This window comes from Sceloporus occidentalis, unplaced genomic scaffold (assembly GCF_023333645.1).
Source record: "Sceloporus occidentalis isolate IW3139 unplaced genomic scaffold, rSceOcc1.0.p SCAF_24, whole genome shotgun sequence".
Classification (NCBI taxonomy): Eukaryota; Metazoa; Chordata; class Lepidosauria; order Squamata; family Phrynosomatidae; genus Sceloporus; species Sceloporus occidentalis.
The window spans coordinates 9,022,428-9,048,991 of NW_028317004.1; the positions used below are offsets into that span (position 1 = coordinate 9,022,428).

The 26,564-nt window shown below is 36.5% G+C and overlaps 1 protein-coding gene across 2 annotated transcripts in view; it reads right to left on the minus strand.

The window, feature by feature from the left end:
• The window catches only part of PCSK5 (proprotein convertase subtilisin/kexin type 5), a 157,876-nt gene that overhangs the window by 86,239 nt on the left and 45,073 nt on the right, over positions 1-26,564 (minus strand). For both annotated transcript variants that reach the window (XM_089485066.1, XM_089485067.1), the window contains exons 4-8: positions 24,605-24,748; positions 21,864-21,940; positions 9,912-10,000; positions 8,579-8,751; positions 3,459-3,671 (exon numbers count right to left, since the gene is read on the minus strand). In XM_089485066.1, coding sequence (XP_089341192.1) covers positions 3,459-3,671; positions 8,579-8,751; positions 9,912-10,000; positions 21,864-21,940; positions 24,605-24,748 — 696 coding nt within the window. The remainder of the gene's footprint in view (positions 1-3,458; positions 3,672-8,578; positions 8,752-9,911; positions 10,001-21,863; positions 21,941-24,604; positions 24,749-26,564) is intronic.

Genomic DNA, 26,564 nt, shown 5'->3' on the forward strand with positions numbered 1-26,564 from the left:
GCGCCTACTGAACAGTCCTGTAAAACGCAATACGTTTTCTGCTCCTCTTCAGTACAAATAATGTTGGCAATGGCTTCTTACTGGGAATGTAAGACACATTGAAGAGAAAGAAAAAAAAACTGGAACCCAGCCGGGAATATCTTCAACGTCGAATTTATGTTAATTTGAAGAAATGCCAAATTCAATACATTCACAGTAACAAGGGCGAAACAGAAAGTGTCAAATAGACACGTTCCTCTCAAATCATCCCTACGTAAGCACTGCGGTGTGATTTATATTTTCTTCACTTGGATAACAGACGAGCGAGTGGATAATACCTAGAGAAAGCTCCCTGGCTGGAAAATCCATCAGGGCCCTTTCAAAAGGAAGTTGTTGACAGGAGTTGAGATGTTTAAGCATAATTACCAGAGAGATTTGAAACAAGGGTTTCAGCTATAAAGCATTTGCTTTCACAGAGGTCCTCCATCTATCTTAAGAAAGAAATAAGAAGGCCATGAGACCACCAACAGGCAGGAAAACTTCAATAGCTAACATGATGTTCCAAATTCAAGACCACGCTGGGTCAGGCTCATTAATCACAATATGCTAGGGTAGGACTGTCAGTATTAGGAAGTCAACATGTGGAGAGAAGTAACGTGCATTAGGCCCTGTCAAGCACAGATATTTACTTAAAAAAAAAAGCTGAGAAATAGAAACCCTGCATATATACTAATGTGTTACATTTAAGCTCGCCTCGAGAAAAAAGGGTAAACAACTCTCAGTTAAAAGACAGGCTGCAATATGTTACATTTCAGATTGTTTTATGATATAAACATAACCTCAGGAAACCTCGTAATGTTTTCTTGATAGGAGTTATATGCCGAATACAGCCTTGAACTGGAATGCCTGGGAACGGAAATGCCATTTCTTAACGTCTGTGCTTGTTGATAGGGATTCAATTTGGGAACTGACAGGGCTCGTAGTATAGAAGCGCTACCTTTCAAAAAGCTTAACTGCCTGTTTAAAAATGCTTTTCTACCTTAATTCCCTCTTGGAGGCCGTTCCACTAATCTACCACTCCCTCAGTAAAGTAAAATTTCCTTACATTACAGCTAAACCTCTGACCCTCGATTTTTAGATTATCCTTGCTCTAATATTTCTACTCTTTTAGTTTATTTAGCTTACAGAAATATAATGTTAAGGATTTAGAGAAAGTGGCAGGTTCACATCAACGTCTTAGACCCTCATAAGCCCTTTCCTACAAGAGCCAACTCCTCCAGCCTCGTGATACCCCTAAGCTTTCAGTCCAACAGGCCTATGTTCAGGTAAACAGGTTCCTCTGACAAGTTAGTGCTGGATACTAAATGACACGAGTTCTATTATTATTATAACGATCATTAAATATAATGTGAGGGAAATCTCTGCATCAGGAAACCCAGGAGGTTGCCTGTGGGCAAAAGGCTGCTGTTTCTTGAATAATAATTTAATGAGTAATGCAATTAATCATTTTTTTATTGTAATATCATCCAGTGTCTCCCATGCTGAGACGAAGTCTGCTCAAAATTATGCTAGAGGGGGTTGGTTTGCATCACTTGAAAATGAGTGTATTGTGACATCATTATTATGTATTTGAAATAAACAGAAAACACGCAAGTGTGTGTTTGGCATTCCCTGTTTTAAAACAAAGTTCTCTGTTTCATGTTTTAAGTAGAACAGCTTCCTTACACATATAAAATAATAATAATGTATACACATTGTAGATGTTCTCCAAGAGGCTGAAAACATTTGAGCAGCACTAGAGCAGGACTATTTTTCCTGCAAAGCTCTGTTTGTGACCTTCGAAGGGTTATTGATTATAAAGAAGAGGAAAACGTTCTAAACTGACTGTGGAAGAATTGGTACAGTATATTTTGGCAGGGTAAATTGTATGTAATCTGAAGAAAAGGCTCCAAGTATTTGCACAATTCTAGTTTTTGAGCCAATGCTGTTCTTCAGATGGGCTATATCACATAGCTTGCTAAACAGCAACAGAATCACTGTACGCTTAGGTGATACGTAGTTACATATAGCTTGTTCCAATTCAAGTGATTAAAAAAAGGTCCAAACAATAAACAAACATAACCAAACAAACCAATTTAACAAGTAACAGGACTCCGACTTAACAGACCTCATTGGCTTCACTTGATTTTAGGGCCATACTGTTCATAACACAGCACTGAAACAACCCTTTCATATAGGAAATATATTTCTCTTAGCCGTGGGCTAAGGCTTTTCTCTTCACTTATCATCTCCTCGTTTTCCCACCTACAAGACTTTACCGGTGCTTCCTCATACCAATGGAATTCACGTCCCATAACCTCTCCCTCTCAATATTCAAGAATAAAACCAACTTCTTCAAAGAAGAGTACGATCTTTGCAGCTAAAACTTACCTGGCACTAATGAAATCCCCATGTCCATCTTCAGCACTATATCTCCATACCTCATGTTTCTCTATAGCCCATTCCCTCTAGAGAGTAAGCTTGCTGGGCCCTCTTTACCTAATGTACCGGTTTGTCTTAGTCTGTCATACCCCTTAAATATGTGTACTGTAAGAAGTGCTGCGTACATTGTGATAGCTATATACATAAAAAGATATAATAATCATCCTCTATGACAGAATAGCGCTATACAATTTATTTAAGATCTTTTAGTGATAAGGCCAAGTTAACCGAAGCTGAGAATCAAGCCAAGTTACTGTCACAAACTGTACTGAGTTTTTTTTAATGACGACAACCTGACTACATTTCAGGTCAATTGAACAATCGCTGCTTCTAACTCTAGTTGTAATGGAAACCACAGGAACTCAGGTATTCACAGTTTTGCTTTTGAGTTGGTCAGCTGCGAATAAAAAAGGCTCCACAAAAGCAAATTAACTTCAGGGAAAAAGGGGTGTTGAGCCAGAACTGTTCAGACTTTAAACAAACCGAACAGAGCGGTCAACCTGACTGCCCACACCACAGAAAAGCCCAACCTGATAACTGTGGGGTACAAAATCAGAGAACTCAAGAGTTCAGCCAACAAATGTTAGTAACCAAATGAGTTACTCTTCAGTTACTTTGCTTTTCAGTGAATAGCTGATTGTATCTTAAAAGATTGTGTGCTTTTTATTTCATAGCCAATGCCCTGTTCTGGACCATTCATTATCCTCCACTGTAGCAGTCCTATAAAACACTTTACATACAATAAATCTAACCCATCCATTCTTCTATTAACAAGCATCAATACGTTTCATCAATGAGGGCTTTTTTTTAAAACTGCCCCCAGACTTTTCAAATATTAAACTTTTAATAGTCTATAACAATTATCCTATTGCTAACTGTGCCAACCACATGATTCTAGTAACGGTCCCAAAACCATCAAGATCTTGAGATATTATGTACTATTTTACATTATTTCATTTTCTTTTTATTTAACCAAATTTTCAAAGTGAAACACACACCACTTTCCGGTCGTAGGATTCCCCACTGCTGTACGTTGTCGCCAGAGTTGATGCGCATTCTTCCAGATACCAGGGTTTCTTGCCACTCTCAGTGGTGCTGCTGATAGAAATGGTATAGATGCTGTTGGTGTAGCCATCGCAGGAGCAATGATCCCGGCTTCGGCCACCATTACCAGATGCCCAAACAAAAACAGAACCGAATCCTCTTCTCCCCTAAAAAAAACCAAAAAAAAACCAGTAGTGATGTGTCAGTGTGTTATGAATAACACAGATGTTTAGATAAAGCAGACATCACATTGATTTAAACACAGTATGGTTTACTTTATTCTTTTTATAGCAAAATCACCTAATGGTCATAAAAAAAATCTATAAATCAAGTTAATTACACAGCCTGTCAAAGCTTATTTTACTATATGTTACTGTGTTATTATAATGCCACGTAAAAAAAAAAACCATACAAACACAGATTACAATCTTTCCCCCCCGGTATATTTTAGGGTGGTTTAGAAAGGCTGTCCCACAGTTTTGCACATTTCTGCACATTAATGGCAAAATGTGGCAGCCACTAACTATATCTATCAGCCAATGCCTGAAATTATATTTGCTAAATTACATCACAATATGATACAACGCAACTTGGTCTCTGACCAAGAGGTATCAAGCAAAGCAAAAGTGCACCCATATCCAGGACAAACCCCCAGAAGGTGCTATTGTACCTCTCTATACTGATCACAAGCGAGCACGCCGCTAAACACATGCGCCCCTAGGCATTGAACGCAGGTACCCAATCTTCCAAACAAAAAAATCCTGCGGTGCCCTGAGCCGTATTATTACATGAAGACATACCGGCTTTTGTTCTTAGCGCGGGACATCTAAAGACATTTTAAATATACTACGCCTTTAATCTGCTATGGATATTCAGCGTAAACATGAAGCCCTACGTCTGAAGTTAAAACTTGTTTGTACACGTGAGGCAGGTAAGATGCCCCAGGGTACATTTTAGCACAGCTGTTGCTCTGTTTCTCTATTTACGCAGATCCTCTGCTTTTTTAATGTGCCAACATATTGCGAACTACCGTTCCGCACAAAGTATGAAAGCGTAATAAAGTTCAGATTTTACAGAGTAATAAAATATCTCAATTTTATTATAGGTCCAAGAAGATGAACAAACACATGCACATTTAAATTAGTTAGATCTTAATGCCCTAATTTTAGGAGATAAGAAAATAATTGTTTTTATTACTGTTCAATAGAATTTTGTGCAGGCTGTTACATCGGTATAAAAATGTCAACGAGTGACTCAAATAATAAAGAAAATTGCAAGTGTACAAATTTTTAATAAGGCAGTCTAATGAAAACGGGCTAGATTCATGTAATGTGGTACAGGAGAACGATGGGCAAACAAAGCCTAGATTTATTCTGGATTTATTATTGGAGCTTCAATGTATTATTTCAATGCAACACAGCATAGGAAACATCGATAATAACTAAAAAACTGTAATAACAACAGGGCTTATCGAAATGGGCATTTCAGTGTATTATGTAGTTATTGCCACAGCTGCCCAATTATTGTTTTCCCCCATTGCAAGGCTGGCTAAACCAAGAAACTATAATCAGTAACTTAACAAGAGGGGAGAAAGAAACTAAGTCTGGTCCTACGGTATCGCCATAATGTGGGTTTGTACACATTTTTAGGTGTACTAAAAGTCAGCAAGGTCTTATTTCTTTTTGCTCCCATTAACGTTCTTTATCTGCTGACCTGGTGATTACCTTTGTTGTCATGTTGTCCAACATTGTTGGATATTTTGGGTGACTTTCCCTGCTCTAACAGCACGATGAGCTGATTCTTTATGAAAATGATAAGGATGTTCTGCTTGTACGATTCAACTTTCCTCCACAGACTCCAGTTAGTCCACCTGTGTGATTAAAACTGGGGCATTCTACTGTTGACCACCTTTTACCTGCCAGATTATAATTGCAAATCCTTCCCTATACTTCTTATTCCATATAAATAGTAAACTTACAACAAAAAAGTTAACTAAGATATAATTTGCAATACTACATACAATTACATGTTACGTGTATTAAATGTACTTAAATGCATGACATTTATCAGAGACAAGAATGAAATGCAGTAAATGCTGCTGTTTCGTCCTAAATGTCCTACAGATAACGGACAAACAAGACAAGACATGACGGGCTGCTGCATGTTGGTTAAGAATATAACTGCTCTGCTGGTCGGGGCAGGAAGACCAGATCTCTTGCAAACTGTAAAAGCTATCAACATAAAACTCTGAGTGGATACGGTGTAAAAGAACAAAACGCATGCTGGTGACGTTTTTGTGACATATTCGTGATACATAAACATAAAAAATGTTTATGTGCTTTCCCTGTTCTTGACATAGATGCACGACGTGTGCTTGTTAAAGATTAGCAGAACGTGTTTAGAATAAATAGATCTGTTGCTGCTGTGCCAGCCTGTACAAACATGTTACCTATTAGGAATAAACTTTGTACCTCCAGTAAAAAATACCTTGTAGTTAAAAAGGCAGTCAAGCCCATTTCTTTAGGTGTTAGCGTGAATATGTACCTTATTTGCAATTTCAAATAAGGGCTTTTAACATGTGTATTAGTTTTGATATTATAACTCAAAGCCGACACCATAGAAAAAGACCTGAGTGGTTCTGTTATAACGGATCAGGTAGTCCTTGTTTTTAGGTTTCATAATATTGGATAACCAAGGTGATAACCTAAAGAAAATTAGACTGCTGAAATAACGAGGACCTTTCTGGTTCCTATTTTAGGCCATGAAAGCAAAGCAAAAGCAAACACTTGCTTATTACATTATATGAAACCTGTAGGCTTAACTAGCCCATAATATAAAAGCATATTTATTGTTATTTGTCCTGTAAAATATGGTAAGAGTACTTGGTAAAACCTACCTCAACTATAACAGAGGTGCAGTGCGTCAAAAAAATATATGCAGTTTCCCTTTTTTATATGCTTCAGCTACAAGACATATTCTGTGCATTGTTTAGATTTTATTAGGACTTGCTATATTGAATGTAGCTCTTAATATTCCTTATACTTCTGAGCCTCAGAATAAAAGCTTTTTTGGTTAATTTCCTACTTGTTTTAAGAGAGATGTCTCACAAAAAAATAGTTGTTTATTATTACAAACATTAAATGTTTTATTATTGCAAATAATTCCTGCTAGTTCCCAGTTCCATAATAATTTGCGCTTTACAATGAGATTGGATGCCTAGATATGCTTGAATTTAATAAAGCCATGGCAGAAATTAATAATATAATTCTGAGATCTTTTGTATAAGGTTAAAGGGTCATAATTATCTTTTATATTTTTGGGGGTTTATCCACTAACCAACGGGTTCACAAACATTTATTAACTCATATATTTTCTACTGTCGACTAAATTTTGCTTGGTGGCGGTCAAGAGAAACAGGCCTTCACTAAAGCCTCCGTTGGCATCAATGATCTTCTACAAGGCTTGTTATTGACCACAGCTAAACTAAACTGTGCATTTTTCCTCCACAGCTTGGTCCATTGACCAAGCATTAAGTTGGTTACCTTTAATAACATTAAGCTATTTTTCTCATTACGTGGAAGAAAAAGTTCAGGTAACTTCCCTTGAATCTTGGTCAGGCAAGCAAAATGGTCTCTAACTTTTAAACCAAACATCACACATTCGCGTGAGAGTTTCAGGGTAACTTCATGCAAGACTGATTATGTGTGCATCTTTACTCCACATAGACCGGCAATCACAAATTAAACTGGGACATTAAAGAAATTCCCACCAAAGCTCCAGTGAACATGATGGATCACACCTTTGTATAAATTAATGGAGCTGAATGATATTATTATTGTATGGGGCAGCGTGCTAGCTACCATCGGTTCAACCAAAGAGAGCTATCTGTACACTATATTACAGTAAATGTGTTACGTGTTCATTGTATGTTATAAAAATAATTAATGTATACAAGTCAGGACATATGTTAAATGTCATTAGGTACACTGTTAAAAATGCACTATTGCCTAGAGCTTTCATGGTTTTGAAACTAATATTGTGTATGAACTAAGCATGTGCTAATAGCATGTGGCAGAAAGTCTAAAGACTAGTATAATGATGTACAAAAGTACTATCTATAGATGTAATATGGAAAACAGTATTTCTTTCAGGTACTATTTTAAAACAGATCTCAAGATGGCTAGTTTACATCAGGAACCTTCAGACATTTCACATGGCATGCATAAAGGCAGGATCTTAGCAGCACAATATGGTGGAGAGTATACTGGGATGGATTTTAATGTCATTTGTCTTCATATTGGATCTGAAAGGGAGTAAGTGAATCAGAGCATAGGGAACTTGCTCTTGTGACATGTGAGTTAACATGAGAAGGAAATGCCAACACCTACCATGGTCTACCAAATCCATAAAGAAAGCAGTAGACACTTTCATATAACACGATTTTCTAGTGGTTTTTCATGTATAGGTAGAACCTTGATCATCAGTGTTTCATATAGGAATCTGATGTAGTCTTTTCTTTTAGAAACAATCCCAGCCCCTTTTGAAGCTACTTTAGAAACAACTTCAATGGATAAGCTGACTTCTTATAAATAAATAGCAACACAAAACGATAACGAGTGAAATCTGAGATCACTGGTTTAAGAGTAAGGGAAATATGTTTTTGTTTTCACTAAAGAAGGACAGTAACTTAACAAACAACATCCATGCAGGTCCAGAGAACAGAAAGTCAAGATGGCCTATTCCATGGTATAAACCTGCATACATTGGATTACGGCGAAAAAATTAAGCTATTCATAAAAAAAAATATATAAAATGTATAAAGTCAATCACATAATATTATTAAATGATCTGGTGAATTGGCAACCCACAGCATTCCAGTTAAACTTTGAGAAATACGTTTTCAGCTCAGTGGTTAAACGAGATAAATAAAGGAGCACCCCAGTTGAAACTAAAAATAAAAAGACTGGGATAGCAAATTAATTATATGGCCAAATGCCGTATCGTTTAATCCTTTTAGAGCTTGGATTAAAACATACAAAAGACAGACCCGGGTGTCACTTTTACGTGTACTTACTGTTCTTATGCCATTCTCAAAGGCCTCACGAGCCAGTGATGCTGGTCCATCTACTGTTTTGCCATCGTCGTCTGGACCCCAGCTGGCACTGTAGATGTGAACATGTTGTGGGTTCAGGCTGAGAGACTTAGCTTCCACCATGTCCGTTACATCTCCATCCAGCATGCGCACACCTAAAACCACAAAGGTCACCTAATATAACACACACGTCCCATAAGACATTTTTATACAGCTAAATTCATTCTATGAAATCCTAGGGTGAGCATGTTCGACAGATCTAAAAAAAAATAAATATATTGTACAAGTTAGAAATGTATATTGGAGGATCTAGATTTCTCTGAAGTCATTTCCATCATACCATTGGTGACTGTTTAGAAATCAATAATGAAATTGTCTTTTTTTCAAGGCATCTGGTAGCAAAAAAGTCTTCCAGTTCCTGTTCCACACACACAGACGTGAAACATTTTAAGATTAACTTCACATGAGCACAGGTGGAGCTGTCAAAACAACTGAGCTGATGCTTGTTCCTGATGCTTCTTTGAGAAAATCATTAAAACCCTGCCCTGTTGAGGTGGGCTTAAGGCTTAACTATGAAAGTTGCAGCTGCACGGGATGTCAGGAACACACTGATGTTGAACTACATGAGCTGTGAAGTTTCTCTCTGCAAGATACTATGGATTAACGCACCCACTGTTATTTATATCAGAAATACAGTTCAGTGAGGACATGTAATGAACTCTCATTGAATAAAAAAAGGAACATGGAAGACTGAGAAATCTCATTAAAAAAGATGTTTCCCTTCTTTTTCCTCTTTTTAATCAAAGATCCAGGAGACCCACACAGGTATCTAATCAGTATATTTTTCCTTACGTGTGTCCTTTTTGCTATATAACTGTAGGAAAACATACAGAAAAGGTACCTGCTCCAAATATTAATCTGAATTAAAATAGAAATGGTCAAAGACTGTGAATTATAGTATTAGGCTTGGAAAATATATTGATCAAATTTTAGTCATAGGTCTGTGTCAGACTGGGCATGACATTGATCTGTGGTTTAAGATCGACACCAATCTGTGAGAGAATAGTTGACCTAAATTAATGGACTTTATCTCATACGTTATCACACAGTTTAGCAACCAATCCCTGAAATGCCATATTAAATGATGATTGCCCGGCAACATAAAACAGCCTTTATCTTCATGTTCTTTCTAACTTTCTAGTGAGCAGATTAAATAAAATCCACCTTTAACCTGATGGGCAAATTACAAAGGCAAATCCAATACCATTTTTCTATGGGAAAGAACTGAAGTGCTGTTCCAGGTGACACCACGTACCTCCAATTCTGGCATTGAACGCAATTCCTACTGTACAGTGGGAGTTGTTTGCCGTGGCCGCAACTTCTCCAGCACATCGAGTTCCGTGTCTGTGAAATATGAAACGAGGAAACACTACTCGTTATTTACTCACTACCGAATGAAGAAAATGCAAGAATAAGGAGTAGTTCGTAATAAAATAATCCACTATTATATGACATATGTATTAATAAATCAATTTCTCTCAGGTCATCCTGTACTAACCCTTCCGCCTACTAGGGTGTCCACACTTACAAGATGACAAGACTACATCTGGAAAATCATCAAACATTACGATGATTATGCTCCAGAGAGGAAATAATCTTACATTTGTTAAAATAACCGATTATTTTGTATTTCCGCTTGTGATTGCACTTTAGTGATAGAACACAACAAAAAAAAGGAAAAAGAGCAATGGTTATAAATATATCACAGCTGATTCTTGAGAGATTTTAAAAACAGATGCCTAGGCACAATGATCATTTATTTCTCTTCACCCCTGTGCCATCAGCTTTCCAACAAGCATATAAGGTGCCAGTACAAAAGCACTTTTGGGTTATTTGGTACATTTACGCATCCAAACTAATGTACTTTTTGGAGTTATTTTATACTTTATAACATCGGTTTATAAAGTACAAAGTATAAAGCAAAACATATAAAATAACTGCAAAAGTACATTTGTTTTTCGGGACCCTAAATACATAGTGCAAGTTCCTGCGCTTAGCACTTATGACGGATCTGCGATACTCTGACCTTATGATATTTTTTAGGCTGGTGGACCTTAACACAAAATGTCTAGCAATAAAACTCTATTATTAAAAAGGTAACTGACTTCTCGGCTCCACTCAAGATTCCAGCAGCGTTTAACTCTGCTGGAGCCGTGACATTTTGAGAAGATTGTTGTTCTTAAATGTCATAGGCCCTTAGAGATATTTGGAAAGGAGCCAGTACATTGCTGTCAGCCCACAGTCTATTGGGAATATCACTAAACTGCTTAATTCCAGTGTGACTACACCGTTCTTCTGCCATATCATGTTTACTCCACCGTGGAATCACTAACTGCTTGAAGCCATCAATGCGTTTACATAAAGTGTAGCAAGAAAATAACCACTGTTTGGTATGTACTATATTAAATGAATTTCATTTAACAAAAATTAGTTGTTTTTTTTTCACAATTTCAGCCAATGTATAGGTGTATATTTTATATCAGGTTAAAATAAATGCAAAACATGCAACAAAATGTTCTTGATATTACAAAACATTGCTAGTTTTTCTTCTAGCGACCTACTGTTTAACATGCTTTTTGAATTATTTAAATTCACAATCACCCAGTCCTAAAAAAACACATGTACAAAGATTGATACTGAGAAACTCAGATTTAACAATGTCATCTTTAAAAAAGACCCTGGTCCTTAAGAACTATGATGACGGCACATCAAGCACCGAGGTGCATCTCCTTGACCACCACAGGCTTCTCGGTCGTGGTGCAGAAGCGTCCAGGAACTTTGCCAGGTTGCGTGTTCATTGCAATCATGAATCCCATTGATCATTTAGTCTTACTAAGGGGTCAATGTATAAATGCTGACCCTGTGTCCACACGTTTGACACGTCTATGTTTGGCATCTATATGTAGTAAACTGCTAAAGCCATGGGCATTTTCCCCATGTTTCTTTATTTTTTAATCCTGTTAATCTATCGGGTCAGCGCAACTGCTGTCGTGACCTGTGTTGATTTTTTTAAATATCTATTTTCTCATGTTTATATTTATATATTTATTTATGGGGGTAGAGTCAATGCATTTGAATTGGGGGTAGTGCTAAACTGCCCCATATAGGACTTGGACAACAATCAAAAGTAGAGCAATCTCTTACAACTGATAAACAACAAAACAATATATTATGCGCACAGGTACAAAACTCTGGTCTTTGAGGTACAAGTTTTGAGGCCCGGTGATGAATAGTTGTAATGATAATAACGTACGGTACATATAAACTTTGGAAATCTCAACTGAAAACAAGAATAAGTACAATAAGGCGAATAACAGGGATTAACCTGTAAATACACCCTGATGTGCAGTATGTGAATAGACCATTTTTGGGGGACTCTTCTATTTGGTATCTACCACTATTTGCAAACACTGGCCTTTGGGGATCGACTATGGAAGGTATGACAAGGCCCGTAGTGTTAAATCACTAAAGAAAGGCAAAACATTGATTCCACCGGGTCTTAGAGAGGACCTTGTGATTACACATTTACAATTCACATAACAGAAAGCACAGAGACTACGCATTGTCATTTAATATTTGACATGGACCGTGGAGGGTGTCCTTGCGATGTTTGGGGCAATAGCATGAGTTTTCATTTAAATGCAATATTTACCATCCAATTAGTGAATGATTTCATGATGTATTTGGGTTAAGGACTATTATAGGGTAGCTAGTACTTTTTTTTAAATAAGTTGTAAATAAAAACCTCAGGTTGTCTTGGTTTGTTACGAGACAAAGCTGCTTAAAACACCACCTTTCACTGAGCTCACCATGATTTCCAGAATAAGATTATTCTGCTTCAAAAGGTGCTTCAATCACATCAGATATGAAAGCGTGCTTTAAAACTGTTGTGACGTCTATGATTTTCTGACACGCAGGTACTGCTGTTCAATTAGGATGCAGGTATTGTAGTGTAGAGTAGATAAAAGCAGTTTGATTATCCTGTATTTGTATACACTCAGTCGTATACATAACAAGCAAATAAGCAATATTGTTGGCACCAAACAACAACTTTGTCTTCTTCAAATCAATAGGGGCACTTTAAGCGCATTTGTACAGGTGTCTCATTAGACCCCCTGGAACTCTTGTGCGAGCCACCACTGGAGCTGGTTAGTGGTGAGTATACTGTGCAAGCCAAGGAGCTGGGGAAACAGTACATACGCACGGAAGGCAAATCTGGTACATCGTTCCATCCATTTGAACTGGGAAAAATGTTTATTTAAAGATAATGCTCAGTTATTATATGCATGGAAGTACATACAACAACTGCATCATCACTTTAAAATTTGGGAAAGATACCATAGCAGAAGAAATACTCATGCAGATCCGTTTTTCGTTTATGTAGGTTTCATTATATATATATATATATATATATATATATATATATATATATATATATATATATATATATATATATATGTATATATATATATATATATATATATATATATATATATATATATATATATATATAGTAAAGTACATTACTACATTCTTTTAGTTAGTGTATATGACTGTAACAAAGTATTTGGCAAAGATCTGTTCACAATTTTCCTCGTTAAAATGTTACCGTTTTATCGATTTGGAACCTTAGTTCATCTAAAAGCATAATAAGACAAAACAAATAAATGTCCAAATTGTCTTCATTTGGCAGGACAATGAGGTTCCAATTAAATATATTGTTACAAAGATGTGAGCGTCTGCCAAGTGATCGAAACTGAGAATCCTTCTCTGTGGATGATTGCTAATTTAAGGTAGTGGATATTTAAAGGAGTAAAAAAAAAAAAAAAAGTTACTATAAGGTGGTCAAACCTCCAGGGAAAACATGTTTATACAACATAAAATGCTTTTGCCTGAGAAACTCTGGATCAGAGAGCGTGTGCTAAGGTTCTTTCATTGTTTATAATGGAGAGGAACAAGTTCCCAGGCCTTTTTAAATTACAGTCTAAAGAGACACAGGGCTAAAAGGTTGTGCATTGGTCCTTTGTGTTACTGTCAGGATGATGAAGTGGCCTGAAAGACTGCAGGAAACCTTGGTTACACAAAAAAACGCTGCATTATTAAGAGAAACTTGATGGTCATGCTTCTACCTGAAAAAACACATTTTTGGGAGAATTAGGAAATCCTACGCTTGCTCTTAATGACATCGGCTGCCAGTGTTTCAAAGCGTAATGCCTTTATTAAATGATGCAACTTATAATAAGATGACTGCTGAATCAGTAGGTAAAGTAACTTCTCAGCACTCCTCAAATGTGTTTTTTTTCTTATTAATTTAAGAAAAAAAAGCTAATATGAAACAGCACATGACCAATGTAAGTTTCCGCTTTACCGTAATGTACTTTAAAGGCGCAGTTTTAAGCGGATTTGCGAAGTAAGAATTCATGACTGTTTGATTTTTTTTAATTTACCGCTTTTTATTAAATACGACTTTTATAACCCTCTGAATAAAAAAAAAAACATGTTTCAACCTTAACACGAGTACCATGGATGACCACTGCCTTAGCAGGATGAGTATGAACTGCAACACCTGAGCACTTGAGTCCCGAAGGACTAACAAGATATAAATGATAGAAGAGTATTCGATCGCAAGCTACAAGCATATGTAGGTGCCGTCACCAGAACATGGCTGTAGCTGCATAGGTAGACACCAGGATTTGGCTACTGCAGAAAAACCCTTTATAAACCACAATACTAGACATTCTGCTGTAGGACACTGTATAATAAATATTAAATTACATTTATTTATATAAAGCAGATTCAGTAGCACTGTTACAACAGAGTCAGTAAAATTATTTAAAATCACACTCCATAGCAAACTGGTGACTAAGGGAAAGAGAAGGAGAGGACTCCTTGGGTAGAGCTGAGATGATTGAGTCTACTAGTCTGACTAGTATATTACGTTCAGTTCATGTGTAAGTGCCGGGAACTAAGCAGCTACTGTTTACATGAGCAGAGTTAAGGAGAAGTAACAAGAAAAAAAGTTTGGCAATAATTATGTTCACACAACATAAGAACAGATGAGAAACAGAACACAGCCAACATGGAAACAGCTTAATAAAGTGAACTACAGATAAGGAAAATAAGCAGTCAAACGAGTGCAGCCAACATAGCACTAAAAAAGTGCGAAAAACTGAGAAATGGCAGGCATGGACAATCAGATAACATGAAAATACGTGAGGAAATGAAAACAAGAAGATAACATCAAGCAGAAAAAAAGTGCCTATGAGATAAATCAGCTTAATAAATTTATAAATAATAAAGAAATGACAGGAATTGAAACATATAATATGAACCACATTAAAGTACAAAGCACAGATAACATGAAATTCGCTCCAGGCTAGAGGGAAATTGTACACAAACCAGGATGAAAAAGGATAAACAAGGACACTGGAGGAGAAAACACAATAATGACAGCTCAGAAGCATGTAAGGTATGAATAATATGTAATCGGTAGAGGATCCAAAGAAGTTGAGATAACTGCCACACGAGAAGATAAAGAGAGGATGAAATACACCCCAGTGCATATAGATAGAACCATCTCAAGAAGAGGAAAATAACTAACGTCCTAATCAGCTAATTGACAGATAATCATGGGGTTACACTGCACAAAAGTGTTTCCCTTATATATTAGTCTTGGAAGGCCAGCGTATGACAATAAGTCCCATGATGTATCTATGATGTATTTTCCACATTCAATGTACCTTGTTTTGGCTACTACAATGAGGTTTTAAGACAAATATGATTTTGGACACCACCATGAGGTCTATCTATTTGAACAGAACCTATTGGCACCCTGGGAAGATGGGCAAAGTGCCCATACATGGACACCAATTTCAGGGACAAATCTCGTGGAAGGCATTGTTGCCTATGGAGCATTTAGTGAAATGCCTGCCACAAAGCATGTGTCTATTACATCCTAGATGGCTCTTTATAAAAAGTGGTATTAATAACCAGCACCCATAATTCAAACAAAGAAAAGAATGGATCAAATTGATTAGACACAGCCATTACAGGAATTATAGTAATTTTTTTGATTATATGGCGTTTTGAACAACTTGGTCCTTCTTTCTAAATTGATACTTTAGCTATGAGCCTGAAGCATGTTTTACTCTTTGATCTTGTGCAGGACTTCAACAGCTCTCACCACAATTACAATTACATTGTGAGAAGTCAGGGAACTGGTGAGCTTCAAATCCATTGCTCTTTGTGTCAGTAACAGTCCATTCTAATTCACTTCAATTTGTCACTACAGAGCCTTTTCAGACCCTGATGTCCAAGATAAATGAATTATTGACCAAGTGAAGATTTATCATTTATAAATACATCACAGGTGTTGTGTAACCTGTCGGTACGAAACAATGCAAACTGAAAGAAAATGTATTGGTTCTTTTTTAGACATCCGCATTTTACATAATTGCAATTGGTATGATCAGCACATCCTAATTTAATAATAATTATTAAATAATACGGTAATTTTCTACAGATATCGCTGCCAATATATATATCTCATACACAAGGTCTAATTATATGATCTTTTGCAAATATTTTTAAACATATATATAAATCAGTGATATTTCTTGTAGAAGATACTTCACTGATTGAAGTATGCTTGGCCAACTTGGCCCTTCTTGAGGAGGAATGCCAGGGACATCCGTTTCTTATGCATAGTGAAGTCGAAACTCTCCTACTGGCTCCGACTATAGTGACTAAAACCATTATAAGGACTGACTATTCATACTGGCTGAAGTCTCTTGCATGACGCTAATCACATCGATGTTCAACTAATGCAGCGTAATACTGAAGCAAGTGACAGAACATTTCTTACAGCAGTTGAGTATGGAGTCTGTCATCATTATGATGCTCGATGTCCTTCCACCACTGTAATCTCCTGGACAGGAAAACTACAAACAGATCTAAATTTGGTCCTGCTGCCTTGAGATCAAACTCACCTCATATTAGCTTTAACCTATAACTGATCTGTTTTCATCTCAAGAGGGCAGCTAAAAAGGTTTCAACACAACAATGTTCCTGACAATTCGTTTGAAATGAACAAATCCGAGCCTCTGGTAATGCATTTTGGGTATCTTGTTAAAATATTAGCTATTTTTATTTTGCTGCAAGAAGAAAAACAACATATAGTTGCATGCTTGCACAGGCCATATGGGGCAAAAACATGAATAGTTTTGTTGGTGCTAAAGCAGACAGTATAACTATTACCTTCAGGGGAGTATGGTCACCTTGGGAGGACCACTGGTTTACATTCTTCTAGATAGTGAATATAATAACAGTATAGCAACAGTCTTCTTTTCTTTATTCGTTCATTGACATGGAACAGATGTACATGAACAGACAAGAGATGTGTACTTATTTAATGCCATAGTTCTCTCTCACATAAATATCATAGTGCTTGAGTCATTCTTTTCTTGCACAATCCTGTTGTGGTTATGTGAACGAGAAATATGTGAACATGAAGTGGCTTCTCTTCTTCTAATGCATATTTTTGACCATGCAGAGGGTAAGATGAAAGAAGAGGTGCCACCTCCTAGAATTTTGACCATGTCACTCAATCATTGAGGTAGAGACATTATAGAGACCGTCTACAAAATTAGTTCTGTATTTTTTACTGCATGGACTGAAATGTTTTTGATTTGAAAACAGGTGAAGGCATTTTTTAATTGTTGTTTTTATTCTTTCATTTTTTATAAGTAGCCTCTCACACTACCAGGTATCAGCTGCTGATGAACTATGTATCATGCTTTGGCTGATGGACTATGTATCATGCATGTATATGATATATTATTTTTGGATGAAGAATACTCAATACACAACATTAAATTGTACAAAACTAAATCCACTAGCATCCAGTTAAATAAAGCTCTGTGGACATATAGAAACTAATAAAACAAATGTAAATGTATAATTTAATTTCCATCTTTTTTAGCAGCATGAGGTTGGATTCTGACTTATTAAGTCATGAAAAGTCGTACTGCATGCCAATGCAATTCAGTAAATTCAAAAGAAACAATCGTGCAGAGGGAAATTTACTTACCAGTTTAAGGTTGGAGAGGTTTTCTTAACAGTGAAGAAAATATGTTATTCTATGAAGCTTTTTTTTTTACTAGAGAACGGTGTTTCTCAGTGCTTAGAAAGCACCTCCAAAAACTACTATTAAGCTGTACTGAGGGGAATTATGTTATTATATTGCTATAACTGGGAAAAAAACAACCTGTTGAGTAATATCATATGTACAACAGACACATAGATACGGCTCATTAGAATTCCTGTTTATGTCAGAGAAACAGACATAAAACAAGAGTGTCAAATTGAATTTTGGAAAAACCAAGTTAAATGAAAAATGTAGAAAGATGCATATCAAATGGATGTGCATAGAATCTGGGCCAAGTCTTTTATCCTTGGAGTTTTGGCTATAGATTAAAGGCAGGGTTTTTTGTTCTCTGCACATTTTTGAATGCAAAGAATTGTCACATTCACACGTAAGTGACAAGGTTAGCAGATGTCTCAGAATGTAGAACCCAATTAGCTTTATCAACACTGCAGCATGTCTATGGTTAAAGTGGGTAATATTGGTAGGATGAGTACCATATCACCAGTAATGTTCATTTATAAAAAAAAAAAGAAAGAAAGGTAAAACTAGCCAATTGGCATTCTCCCCTGACTAGTGCTTGTTATGTACATTTGATGCAAACACGCTTTGATTTACTGTAGCCTAATCTCAAGTTCCAACAGAGAACATTTATCAGTGGCACAGACAGACAGCACCTATTGTAGCACATTCATCCTCTATAAGAGGCTCTATATGGGAGGTGTAAATATTCTTCTCTATTCTGTTCTAGATTCTAGTGAATAAATCTACAGAATAAAATGACGATAGTTCAGCTAATTTCTGCTTTTTTGGTGCTTGGCTTTGAAAAGAAAAAGAGAAAACACAAAGTGTTAAATGAATTAAGACATGGGGTGATCCAACTCAGTGAGCACTTCTGTAGGTGGTCAATGCACATTCCCATCAATGAGTCATAAGCAAAAAGTTTTTCAAGTGCATGAATGAGTGTACATGATTTAAAATCAGTGCAACAGTCTTTTATACTGCTATACCTCACAATAGATAGCAGACATTTACTCTGCTTCCACAAAGCTTAACATTCTGCGATTGGGAAGGCGAAAAAACACCAGTAAAATCTGATGGAGCCCATTCCAAGCAAAAATCTGCCTTCCATATGAAATAATAAGATCCAGTAATTTAGAAGAAAGAGCTGGCTGACCATGTCATGATAACCTATGAGGGATTACTAGTAGTGGTCAGCTTTACATACATCACTGCACTCAGGCTAAATGCCTTACATAGCAAGGATGACTTCATCCACAGCTGACGAGCGGAGCAGAATTCCAGAATGTATCTGTACTACTGACGAGAGCTTGGTTTCTTTTGCCAAGTTGTAGGAAACAAGAGTAACCTTTTGGCTGGATAGCTACATAGCATAACAGTTAAAGGAATTATTGTCACACCCAGGATTAGAATGTATGCCCATAGAGGTTTAATGTTTTCTAATGTTAACCAAAGGCTTCTAAATAATAATAACTGAAGTTATGACACGGATGGACAACTGTAAGATAACCATATTATTAAAATATCTTTAAAACTGTTCATAAAGAGGATGTATTACACTGTAAATTATGCCAGGTATCATGGACCATTGTATCTTTACAAATCCCCACCTTGTGCCCTTGGTGCTCTTTGTTGCAAATGTTATTTATTCATCTGCCCTGTGCTCACCCAACCAGCATCCCTTTATCACCTTGTAATTAAACTGCCAGGACAAATTATCCTCTATCAAAAGGTTGGACTAATGAGAAGAAATAACGATGTAATTTAAAGATAGGAGGATCTCCCTGGTAAGGTGAGCACTGGAGAAGGTGACAGGTCCACTTTACATTTTTGAGTACCTATATGGCAATCAAGGTAATGCAAACATGCCCCTGGCACCCAAGAGTCAAACAAGTCCTATTTAATTCTATTATTTCTGAAAATTAGAGTTTCTTGCTAGCTGTGCATATGTCAGTCAACCCAAGAGGCATCTCCTAACAACTGAAATATTATTAAAATACTCTCCTGCACTGCTATTAAACACATTTTTGCCATGGGTTTGTGTTAAATAACCTCATTTAACCTGCGGCTGATGTGTAGGTTTCCCCTGCCTCTCTCACCTTAGGGCTGACCTCAGTGATTTATGGAGAGGATATTTAATTGAAGTCTGGAGACAACTGAGACAAGTGTCATATTAGGCATTCAGCTAATTTCAACCTGCTTTACTGCCCAGATGTTCTGGGAACAGTTCAATAATATCCCACATCATCACGCAAACACAACACTCAATGTGCAACTAAACTTTAAATAAGCAGGGAGGCTGTGCCAGAAAACCTGCACAGCTAAGAGGACGAACGCAGTGTCTTTAACTCATGGATAGCTAGCATATCATCTCCAGTTCGTGGTGACAGCACGGCCCCTAAGGGCCATAATCCTGCTGAGGTTCAGTATCTCTCTGAGAGAGTGTGCATTGTGCATCAGCATCCAATAAACGAATGGAAAATGAAATGAGTATGTTGTCATTACCAGTGGATTCCTAGCTTTTCTGCATGCAAACTGCTTGTAGCCATTAGAAAAATATACTTTTGGAATGGGCTTTCATGAGAGGCACTGTGTTTTTCACACCTGGATGTCTTCTTCACTTGCTGAACTTGGTCAGCCATCAATATTGGATCTGCCTGCACAGGAGTGCAATTAAAGGGGTCCCCAGTGTCTAGACATGTTAGGTGCAAAAGAGGGCATATTAGAAACATTTAAATACTTAAAGGGATTTAACAAAGTACGGGAAGGTACTTTTTTCAAGGGAAGGAGAAATGTGAGGGCAAGAGGACAGGAAATTTAAACCTAGAGGGTCAGAAGAATAAATGTAACATATTGACCTTTTAATTCACCAAGAGGCTCGTAGGTAAGCAGAACACCCTCCAAGTATAAGAAGTAGCGAGAATATTCATACATGCATAGGATGGGCATATGGCTGTCCCGAGACCATGTACTTGTTGAGGTTTGAGTCTTTACAGCAGCAATAATAATGTGCAGACGAGATGGGCTGAATGCTTCTTACCTGTTATCAAATTCTATTTCTAAATAATGTAGAGCGCAGCGAGGGAGCAGAGAACCAAAAAAGAAAATATAAAAAATTGACATGACCAAGTTACTTTAATTTGATGGTAAAAGACTATTTTTTCCCATTTAGTCAATCATTTTTTGCCTGCTGAGGTAGTTTTCCTGCAGAGTTTAATTCCCCTTTTATAATATGAAATCATATGTATTCGGAGAAGGCAGTTCACTGTGGGGAGAAATGAACTGCAAAACGGATCAATTTGGTTTCAGCTACATTTATTGCTTAGAGTTCCCAACATTTAGTTATAAGCTTCAAATCCTTTATGGACTGCACTGACCCCAGATTTCCAAAAAATGGATTGATTTGTTTTGTTTTCTTTGTTTTGTTTTTTTTGCTGGGAAAGGTTCCATATATTTACAGAAGGTTCATGATCAAACAGATTGAATATGCGGTGTGTACATAAGTCATGATGACAAATGCATCACGTTTGACATTTCAAAGGAATTTGGAATGTATTGTCTGAGAGGCACAAAAAAGTACAACTAAAAAGAACACTGGTGTTGTTTGATACAGTATGCATTCTTACCTGTATGTATATATATATATATATATATATATATATATATATATATATATATATGTATGTATATATATATATATATATATATATATATATATATATACACACATTATACTTATATATATACATGCACAGTATGTACACAAACTCAAATTCCAGTGTAATAAGATGTCCTAAGGGAAATGGCCAAAATGACCTTTCAGATCTAATATCATAGTCACATGTATTTTGCACAGGCAGGGACATATCTCTGTTGGTACAGGGAAAACATAAGACATAAGTAAATTATGGTTAATCAAATATATTGTTCAAATAGCAAAAATGCTCTCATCATATACAGCAGGAAATATATTTTCCTTGCAGGGGTTATGGACCCAGTCCCATTGAATGTGGTATATTCACCAAGCAGAAAGCTGCTACTCACTTGTTTTCGTTGCTCGCATCATACCGTGGCATTGGGTCAAAGTCGTTACCGTTAATGTCTGTGCTGGCCTGGGCATCCTACGGTCAGAAAAATTACAAAGTATAAACACAGAGCCATAATAGCTCAATAAATCAGGAATTAGACATTATATATGTTTCATGCTATGCTTATATAGACAATGTATCATCATGGCAATAAAGCCATATATTAAATCTGTCAACACAACTACATTACTTAGTGTACAGAACTGCAAAATGTAATATTTGTTACAAATCACCTTTAAAGTATTTAATTTCTATGGTAAACATTTTGGTTTCACAAAATATATGTCCACGTAAGCAGGCGTTCTGTATCAGTCAATCACTAAGAGGAAAACTCATAATAAATGCCATGTATGTCTATGGACTATGGCCTCTATACATTTAAAAGCAATCCACTCCATAAAACATAAAAAAAGTAGTAAAATCGGATGCCTTTTTAGTGAAGATCCAATTAGTGTATAGCTGCTGCTTTGATTGGATAGTGTGAAGAGAAGCGGTACAGGGGGAAGAGGTCAGCGTGGCGGAGAGATGCAGTGCACAAGGACAGTCATTTTACTGATAAGTGCATCAGATATATTTAATGCTCTAATAAAAAATCTTTATTTTTCTATGAGGCTAACTCTTTAATGCAGAGCATAATATTAATTAGTACACAATCAACAGATATCTCTACAGACATTAATCACAATGCTGCAAAATCACTCAGGCGCCCTGAAAGAGAAAGGAATGTCATTTTTCAGAGCGTGCTCATGGTTTTACAGCTGTGTATAAATCACACATGTTGGGGCGTGAAACACGTAACTCAAGCCTCAAAAAAAAATTTTTTATTTTTTTTTTAATATAAGCTTATTCTTGAAAAATAAACTATTAATTTCTAAATGATGATACAATTATTGTTATTCTACATTTGTGGCAGTAAAAATATCTTGGACTAAAAGAGTTGACATAGGTCATTTGTAAGTCTTGCCAGAACCTTCCCATAACTGCTTACAATATTCACTTCCCTGCCGTATCCCCAAATGTATAATAACTCCAATGAAATCATCTAACTCATGTTTAAGCAGAATTCTCAATTACAAGGCAACTTTTTAGCTGAGTGCCTTTTGAAGGAAAGGTCTATAAGCTGACACATTTAGAACTGCCAACAGTTGGATCGCTTCCTCCGAATTCTGCATTTACAATGGCTTCCGGGAATCATTTCATTGTAGGCTCAGGTGGGGATAATATGTTAGTATGCTTCGTATATTAATTCATGGTTTCACATTACAGGTTTTTAATGGCAAGTGTTGCCAAAATTAAATATTCTGTGTACAAAGTATTTGCATAGGATTTAATCACTAGACTGCCGAGACAAGTTTTTTGATGGCTGGCTAGTCAAGAGCTCTTTTTTTGAGCCCATTACTTAAAGAGGATGTGTAACCTAAAATAAACCCAGCTTCACTCAACAGAACTTAAAAAATTGCTTATACAGGTATGTTTAAGCAATTTAGAAAATATACTGTATATATATATATATATATATATATATATAGTACCATAGTTCAGCCTACAAATCATTTCGGGATTTTTTTTAACTTTTTTCCATTTTCTGCTTCCTTACTTCCTGAACCAGTTGTAAATGTACACATCTTTTAAAATACCTGTTAACTGGGCAGCCATTCAAGAAGGGGGATGTCAGTTGTATGCCGGGATATATTACATTTTCAGCAGGACTGGAAATTTACAAAACATATGCTCATAACTACCTTTATTTGCTACAGAAATAACTATTTATTGATTTTCCAAGTTATCTTGTTTACTAGGTCCTGGATGAGGTACAGTTTAAGAAAACTGACACTGAAAAGTTTTTCTATGCCTAGAAATTAATGTGTCTGGCCATTACCTTGTTTAAGCTGTCTGTTGTTCCAATATCTTCCTGGCTTTCCTGAGTGGACCACATAAGCCTCCACTATACGTAAGAACACTCAAGGTTTGGCCAAGAGGCTCTAGCTGATTAACAGGCCTCCGGGTGGGGTGGATTGATGGCACTGGCCAAGTTTTGCCCTCTCTTGCCCTGTTTCACAGGTATTGTGAGCTAGCACCACTAGCACATGATCAGTCATGCTTCCCCAACTCAGTCATGCTACCCCAAAGAGACCTTTGAGGCCAGGGTAGGAAATTTCTCAGGTATGGCCTCACTGATCTAAGGGATCACCATAAAAGATGAAGGGGGCAGATCTATTCAAGTGCGAGACATGTTCCTATCCAAAGTTTTTGCAGAATTGTTACGTGTGTTAAATATGTGAGTCTATCAGCGGCTCTGTTAGAATGTTTGATGGAGCATTCTGTTGATTTCTGTGGTGATTGTTCAGCCTCTATAACTCAACCCTAGTATTACTCTTTCTAATGGTATGGTCCACTCTGAAGGAGCGTAAGACCCTTAAAATATTTAACAAAATTTACATATGAAACAATAGTTGCCATAGTTTAATCAATATTTGAACATTTTAATAATTGATATTCTCTGACAAAACCTTGAAATAAAAAGTGAAACTTTCAGAATAATTACATAATATCTTTCAGAAACATCTACCCGCTATGAGAATATTCTGCATTTCAGACTATATGTCTTAAAGGGAGCTCTACAACCTCTAGTCTTCTAAAAATAAACCAAGAATTCCCTGTGGAAAGAATCTTGCGTGTACTGTGTCAAAAACTTACATAATTCTGCATCAAGTCAGGGTGATTTCTTTCAATGCCATCATCCAGAATGGTGACTACAACATTTTTCCCTGTGTATCCTCTTTTCCAAGCGCCCACGATATTCATGTCTGACTGACAGTGATGTGTATTGTCGCTGCAGTGCTGTGAAAGAAGGAAAGAGAGACATTTAAATAAATGTTGCTGATCTTCAATGCATGACCTTGTAACATTGTAAGAGCTGCATGATGTACAGGGAACACACGTTCCGTTTAATTACGTTTCCTTAGTTTAATCTTTATTTCATGGGACAAGCAGTGGTGTTGCTGTAATATTGCTTTATTCCCTCGTCAGTTGTGTGATCTTTTCATACCTTCGGCATGAAAATTAGATTCTGGCTAGAGAAATATTCTGTTCCCAGTGTGTGAAACGCAGTGATGTGGAAGAAACAATGCCATGGGCTCAGATGCTGACTTTTACTGTGGGTTCTATCAAAGAACCAGTCTCAAAGTCTGTGCACCAACCTCAGGGTCTGAGGGTGAAGGGGCAAAATGTCAGGGCCACCCAGTCTGGAGCTGACTCCATCATACTCAACCTTGATCTAATGATATATGACACCTAATTAGTGTTTTTACTACCAGTATACCATGATATCATGCATATGACCCAATTAAGTGCATCTTTAAATAACAGCAAGTAAAGGTTTTCATGAGGATATTTATCAGTTATTTGAGCCACTACATAGAATCTTCATGATGGGCCATTAAAGGTTTAATATTTAATGAGTCTCAAGGTCAAGTCATTTAGAAGGTTTCCCCCCAGGTATAATTGTAATGAATGGATAGCCAGAATGTGTCAATCAAGTAAAGTCTAGATGAGGACATAACACAACATATTGGCTTTTACTGACTGTAGTGTTACCAAATAACATAGTAGGTGGTAGGTGGGGGAATCTGTCCAGTTTCTGTCTAGTGGGAAGAGGCATGAGTTCTGTTACAATTTTAACAAAAATAGAAAATATTCTGAAATAAACAATGAAGAATTTCCTTTCTTTATTCCTGTATACCACATTATATTTTATGAGAGGCCCGCAGAAAAGAGACAGAGAACACAAAAACTAAAATGTTTTAGAAGTTTTGGAATGACTAGGGCTTGTTAACATATAATGAAGCCAGTGTACAACAAAAGAAAAAGTCTGAAGCACCGCAAATTACAGAAAGCCTGGAAAAACCCAAGAATTCGTGGTCTGTACCACATTTCAAGCAATAATTGTTTTCATTTACTCAATTGTTACAGTGATTTAGTATTTACGAGTTCATCTGAAACGGTTACTTCATCCCGTTGTGTATTTATATGTTTCATAAAGGCATCTCTTGTAAAGAGAAGATTATGTACAGCAGAAGTCTCATTACCAAAAGAAGAGGAAGCTATAAACCTCCTGTAAGATGCTTCACTGTGTTGTTTTTTTATACTTGTGTTTCTAAATAAATAAGTTTCATTTAGTTCATTTACTTCAGACGGGCCCTGTAGGAAACTCAATTGCAGGCACGAGGAAGAAAGTACTCCGATTGTATCTGGCTATATTTATGCCTTGCTATTACGTACTTGTCAGTTAAAGCACAGGCTAGAACATGTTGCTCATTGGCATTTTCTGGGATATGTGGATTATGTTTCATAAATTGTGGCCGCTAACTTTATTTGTTAGCACTGAGTATGTTTCTTATATTGAAAGCAAAATTTGTACAATAAACCTTTTAATAGATTAAGGGATCCTCCAACTTATCCGTACGTGTAGATGCCCGTATGGTTGGCAATATATATATAACTTCAACTATAAAATATACTTATAAATAAAATATCTATTATGAAGTGAATGTGTTAAGTTGTTTATCAATCCTTCATATAAAATAATAAATAAATAAATGAGCATTTGTGAGGTCAGACACTGATGTTGGATGGGAAGGTCTGGCTCAGAATCTCT